The sequence below is a fragment of the Thamnophis sirtalis genome, unplaced genomic scaffold (assembly GCF_051295495.1).
Source record: "Thamnophis sirtalis isolate CommonGarterSnake01/CBP01778 unplaced genomic scaffold, rThaSir2_p1.2 scaffold_5, whole genome shotgun sequence".
Lineage (NCBI taxonomy): Eukaryota > Metazoa > Chordata > Lepidosauria > Squamata > Natricidae > Thamnophis > Thamnophis sirtalis.
In genome coordinates this window covers 81175972-81182755 of record NW_028261385.1, presented here as the reverse complement: position 1 = coordinate 81182755, position 6784 = coordinate 81175972, and the positions used below count along the sequence as shown (strand labels likewise).

Sequence of the window (6784 nt, the reverse complement as noted above, 5' to 3'; positions counted from 1 at the left end):
ATCTTTTGTAAACATGTTTTGCTTTTAAATTGATATAAATCACCTTTTAAAAAAAGCAAGTGTTATTATTTATCTAAGTTGGAAGTCTACAAGTAACTCAGTTTCTACCATACCTTTCAAAAGATCTCTGGAAGATTGAGTGAGTATTTCATTAGCATTCTCCATTAGGCTAAACAGCCAGTCAATAAACTGTGAATAAATTTAAAACTCAAATGTTAGATTTTTAAAAAAATTTTTAAAAAAATATCTCAATTAAGCCTTCTCAACTTTGTCCAGACATGTTGGAATATAGTTATTGCCATCTCAAAAGTCACCGATTATGTGGGTTGGTGCAGATGGGAAATGTAGTTCAAAGCATTGGGAGGGAGAGAGGGGTAACAAAACATCGGAGAAACCTGCTTTAATTAAAGTTGACAAGCTGATGCAGAAATTGTCATTATTGCTTAAAAATATATCTGGACTTCAAATATGAAGTCCAAACTGTTTCATATGAAATGCATTTTAATGGCAATTCAACATAATCAAGATGAGAACAAAGAAATGTGTGAGTATTTAACCATTCCTTTGAAAAGCAACTTCACCCCCTCACAAAAAAACACAACTTCTTAGAAATGAGACACATTAAATGGATTTATAATCTATCACGTAATCTAATTTCAAGTTCTCAATTCTACTGGCCAACTGTGATTGATATTGCATGCTGATCTGTGTAATTATTAGAGATAAGAGTGAGAGCTGCATGTTACCTTGCAAGCAAGGAAGAACAGCATTGCTGCTATTCTTTCAGGACTTTGAAAAATTAATCGCTGTTTGTAAACTCCCTGCAATGCCATACTTTAAAATCCTACTTTGTAATCCTAATATTATAAATCTGTTAGTGTTGGGCAGCATTTCAGAGTGAAAGGCATGCTAAATTGCATCTTTACGCACTTCCTTAGAGCAGCATTGTCTCTTCCCAGGAATCTATGGCTACTTTCCATTGCAACTCCATAGCTCGTGCAATCCTGGAAAGTTTGAATTTCATTTAAAGATCTGTCAACAGGTTTCATATCGTGCTTCAGTGTGTTTTATGCCCAGCCCTAATTTCAATCATGCCAAGTTCTTCTCATGTGGAGTGCTTTTCACTGGATGATTTTGGGAGGATGCTGCAATTATCCACATGCCACTTAGAGAAGATACACTGGGTTTAAGCTGCCAATATTCCAAACATCTCTTCATCAGACTAACAAGTTCATAGCTAGGAAAGAGGTTACAATGGTCTTAAAAATGTATTGGGAAAGATGAAGATGTGATGGTAATTCTTTCTTTCATCATCAGTTCCTTCTATAAAACACATCTAACTATAAACAAGCAGAAATTGAAGCCAGATCCCAATATTAGAATGCAGACATGGTGGTCTTCTGGTCAAGAAGAGAATATACCAACAGGTATGACACTTAATTTCTCAAAATATTTATGGATTTATTTAACGATTGCACTGATATACTGCTGCAATCTACAGATTCCTATTTCTACTATATGTGAGTCCAGCTGCTGGCAGATCAGAAAGGATCCTGCAAAGGATTCTTTCACATTGTGAGATCAGACTTGTGAGTGAACTAGTGTCAAGATATGATAGTGGCAGACTAGTTTTCATAATTTCTGTGCAAAACATGGATGAGTATTTGGCTCCATTTTAAAAAAAAAACCTTTTACTCTACATTCTCTCAAGTTTATTTTTATTACCTATGCCAGCGATGGCGAACCTTTTTTGGCTTGTGTGCCATAAGGGGAAGAAGTGCAGGGGGGGGGTCATGCGCGGGCATGCCGCACCCATAATGCAACACGTGAAACCCCCCCCATGTGCATGCACACATGAGAGGCGCTCCCCCCATTTTTCCATGCTTTTTTCGCCCTCCCCAGGCTCCAGAGACTTTATAGGAGCCTAGGGAGGGTGAAAACAGCCCCCCCCGGAGGCGCTCTGGAGGCTTCAGGGACCTTCAGGAGGCTTCCCGGAAGCCCCCAAATGGCAAAAAAGGACCCTACAAGCAAACCAGAAGTCACTTCCAGTTTGCTCGGAGGGTCGGCTTAAGCCCTCCGGAGGCTTCAGGGACCATCAGAAGGCTTCCCTGAAGCCTCCGGAGGACTAAAAAGGAACTTACTTCCGGTTTGCTCATAGGGTCCTTTTTAGTCCTCCGGAGGCTTCAGGGAAGCCTCTTGAAGGTCCCTGAAGCCTCCGGAGGGCTTAAACCGAACCCACAAGCAAACCGGAAGTCCGTTCCTGAACTTCCTGTTTGCCAATAGGGCCGGTGTTTTGCACTCCGGAGGCTTTATAGGAGCCTGGGGAGGCTCTTTTCGCCCTCCCCAGGCTCCTATAAAGCCTCTGGAGCCAGGGGAGGGCGAAAAATGGCTTTAAAAAAGGCTGAACTCAGCTGGCCAGTGCGCGGATGCGCATTGGCCAGCTGACAGGGCACCACCTTCCACGCCCTGACAAATGGCTCTGCATGCCACAGGTGGCATGCATGCCATAGGTTCGCCATCCCGGACCTATACAAACATTTTAATTGTCCGATTTTAGCTGGTGGAACTTTCCATTCACTGTTGTTTAGTAATTATTATGTAATTATTACTCTAAATGACTTTGGTGATTTGCAGGATAAAAGTTCCACCCAGACAGACTGTCTTCTGAATGGCAATACTGAGTTCAAGCAATCAAAAAAAAATTTCAAGCCCATCATGAGTTCAGTGGACATGTGCAACCTAAAACACGTACCTTTGGTGTTTGCTCTTTCCAAGGCTCTTTGGTCAACAGAATTTGCAAGCTACCTGGAAGAAGAGTGAGTATCTCTTTGACTGCCAAAGTATCCACTGGACGCTTGCCTAAGCCACGTGCAAGGACTCTGTCTATTGTTTCACACTGCCAGGCAGACCAGTCTGCACTAAGGCCAAGTAGCATTGGCAAGGCATGATCAGCCCAGGCAACCACACAAGCGGCGAAAATCCACAACAGGAAGCTGACAGCCTGAACAGGAAACAGATGCACATTTTGCTAAGGGGATCAGTGAAGTCTGGAAAGGACTAGAGTCACAATAATTTATAAATTATGGAGTTCAAACAATTAAGAAGAAGAATGTTACCAGAACATTTTAATGGTCTTAAAGCTAGTAGCATTTTTTTTAACATGAGCTATATCAGGCTGGAAAAAAAACTTTTATTTTTAATTTCCAGAAAGACCAAGTGAGCTTGTACAAATGACTAAGTACAATATTTTATAGTATATACTACTATGTTGTAAATAAGCCTGTTCGTCTAATATAAAGAATTCTGCAAAAAGTTCTATTGGCGCACATTGCAATAACTATAGTACAGGGAGTTCCAGATTTCAAATCTGGAGGATCATATTTTATTAGTGTCAAGCCCTCGGAGTTATGACCGGCACCAGGCAAGAATGTCTGGGTCTGTTCTTAGCGCCTGCAACGCACCTGCTTGCAGGCGCAAGAATTGCAACCCCCGGATTGGCTGCCCACCTCACAGCAATCATATAAATAGCTGTCAGGCATTCAGTTGTTGTTGTTACGTGGTTAGCAAGTTAATAAAGCATTCTATGGAAGCTGAGGCGTCTGTCTTATATTAGCTTAACCAGAACAAAGCACTGGCGATGAGGATGGCGACATTCTCGACCGCGTGCATGGTCACTGAATTCTGCCCTGAACGGCAACCGTGGGAAGCCTTTCTTGAGCGCTTCAAGTGTTTCCTTCAAGCGCAAGATTTTGTGGAACTGTCACCTGACAGAAAGAGGGGTTTCTTTCTAAGCTCGTGTGGACCAGAAATATTCGCTACGGTTTGCACTCTAGTTGTGCCTACCCCTGTCCACGCTGTTCAATGGGACATTCTGTTGACCAAGCTAAAAGGGCACTATGCCCCCGTGCCCTCCCACTTTGCCTGGAGACACGCTTTTCGCCAATGCATGCAGAGAGACAATCAGTCCGTCAACCAGTATGTCGTGTCTCTGAGGGCATCAGCTGTCCACTGCAAGTTCACAGAACTGGTAGAGGCTCTGCTCGAGCAATTCATTTATGGAGTCCGTGATATGCGACTTCAGCGCAGGTTACTAGCCCAGTCTGAACTTTCCCTTAACCTGGCCGTGGACGAAGCACAGGCATCCAAAATGGCAGAGTGCACGTCTGTTCTCCAGAAATATCAGCAGAACAATGCCTCATTCTCCAAGCCCTCCTCTGTCCATCATCAAGATGGGGACAACGGCCTAGACTTTGAGGGAGGTGATGAAATCAGTTGCCTCAGGGTGACGGGACAGAGGCCCAATTATGCCGGCGCAGCAGGGAAGAACTCCCTCAGCTGTGGGGGAAAACACCTCCGTTTGCAATGTAAATTTAAATCCACAGTGTGCCGCCGCTGCGGGAAAAAGGGACACTTAGCCTCCTTTTGCAGGGCACCTCTACCATGTCTACCCTCCTCAGCGGACAAGATCAAGGCCCGTTGCTGTGACAGAGTCTACAAGGGCCGCAATGACTGTTTTACTGTCTCCGACAGGGAAAGCACTTTTGACAAGTGATCTGTCAGCTCAGTCACAATCAATCACCAGGGCCAAGCGAAAATTCACCTCACTATTGTGATTGAGGGACAAGACTGTAGAATGGAGTTGGATACCGGATCCGCCAAATCCATCATCTCCTGGGACATGCTCTGGAGGATCATGCCTTCCATTAAACGGGACCAGCTGGCTGCCTGCCCTTGCCGCCTGAAAGATTATCAGGGCAACACAATCCCAATTATTGGCTGCGGGCACTTTGGAGTGTAGTATGGCCAGTTCAAGGGCCGTCTTCCCTTAAACGTGATGGCTAAGCCCTTAGCTTCCCTCTGGGGGCTTGATTGGTTCCAGGCTTTAGGCTTGTCTATCGAGTGAATCCACTCTACTAACTCCAGGAATGAGTTTGATGACTTAATGCAAGAGTTCGCCGATGTATTTGACAGCTCTTTAGATGAATATAAGGGCACCTCTATTTCCCTAAATCTAGATCCCCCAGGTTGCGCCCATCTGCCTCATTCCCCTAGCCCTGAGGGGGAGGGTGGATGCCGAGCTAGACAAGTTGATAGCTCAGGGAGTACTAGAGCCTGTGAATCACGCCCCCTGGGAGACCCCTATTGTTATTCCTTTAAAGGCCAACCGCTCAATCAGAATCTGCATGGATTTCAAGTCAACGCTAAACAAAGCATTGCAAGCCCACTCCTATCCCGTCCCAGTTGTGCAACATGTGTTGCACTCGTTGGGACAGGGGAGGGTCTTTGCTAAAGTCGACTTGGTGCAGGCCTATCAACAACTGCTGGTAGATGAGGCTACCATGGCTGTGCAAACAATAGTAACTCACCGTGGTGCATTTAAATGCCACCGACTCCAATTTGGAGTCAATGTCGGCCCTGGTCTCTTTCAGAATCTCATGGAGCGCTTGCTCCATGGGGTTACGGGTTTGATTTCCTATTTTGACGATGTTCTGGTCGCTGCCACCAGCTGATCAGAACTCATTGGAAAGCTTTGGGATGTGTTCCGCAGTTTCAGACAGTCTGGCCTCAAGCTGAAATGGTCCAAATGTTGATTAGGGATCCCCTCAGTGAATTCCTTGGTTATCTGATTGATAGCCACGGAATCCATCCAACACCAGCTAAGGTAGAAGGTATCTTGACCACCCCAATTCCTAAAACAAAGGCTGACCTACAAGTCTTTCTAGGACTTCTTAATTTCTACTCCATTTTCCTCCCTCATAAAGCAACAGTCACAGAGCCTCTCCATCACTTATTGGACAGCATAACTCCATGGGTTTGGACCAGCCACGAAGCACATGCGTTCGTGGCTGTCAAACAGTTACTGACATCCTTGGCTGTGCTGGTCCAGTACAGCGAGCACCTCCCATTGGTACTGGCATGTGACACCTTCCCTTTTGGCTTCTTGATATTCCTCACAAAGAGTTTACTGTATTTTTCAGAGTATAAGACACACCCTTTTCCCTCAAAAGAGAGGCTGAAAATCTGGGTGCGTCTTATACACTGAATGCAGCTTTTTTGCCTCCCTAAACTCCGCCCCTTCACCAAAATGGCCGTGCATAGCTTTTAGAAGGCTTTCAGAGAGCGCCTGGGGGCTGGGGAGGGCAGAAATGAACGAAAAACGGCCTGTTTTTTGCCCCCCCAGACCCCAGCAGCACTTTATAAGCTTCCTAAAGGCTATCCATGCCCTTTTTTTGACAAAAAACAGGCTGTTTTTTTGCTTGGTTTTGCCCCCCCACCCCCGGGAGCACTCTACAAACCTCATAAGGGCTATTCATGCCCTTTTGTTGAAGAAAAAAGGCCCTGTTTTTGCAAAAAATGGGCCGTTTTTGGGAGGTTTGCAAAGTGCAAAAAAAATTCCTCTTCAAAACCTTGCTGCATCTTATACTCTGGTGTTTCTTATACTCAAAAAATATGGTAAATCACACATTTCAACTTGTTTTCCTTGTCTGAAAACAAAATGTAATTTTTCAGCAATGTACCTCTTGGGGAGAAACATTTTGCATAGAGGCTGTATTTAAGGAAACTTTTTTAATATATCCCATGAATTCCAAGAGCCACTCCATTCGTTTTAAGACTCCTGTAAAAGCAAAAGCAGAGAGGTCAAAATCACACACTCATTTTCAAATGTTGTAATCATAATCTTATGGACATTTTCTCCACATGTCCAGTCGCAACACAAGTAAGAGTTCCACAACCACTCGAAAAATATGGTAAATCACACATTTCAACTTGTTTTCCTTGTCTG

At 44.4% G+C, this 6784-nt stretch overlaps 1 protein-coding gene across 1 annotated transcript in view; it reads right to left on the bottom strand.

Annotated features, from left to right (window-relative positions):
• The window catches only part of FOCAD (focadhesin), a 155932-nt gene that overhangs the window by 734 nt on the left and 148414 nt on the right, over positions 1 to 6784 (bottom strand). Inside the window, exons 41-43 of the mRNA XM_087716118.1 lie at positions 6519 to 6616; positions 2753 to 3001; positions 114 to 189 (exon numbers count right to left, since the gene is read on the bottom strand). Coding sequence (XP_087572244.1) covers positions 114 to 189; positions 2753 to 3001; positions 6519 to 6616 — 423 coding nt within the window. The remainder of the gene's footprint in view (positions 1 to 113; positions 190 to 2752; positions 3002 to 6518; positions 6617 to 6784) is intronic.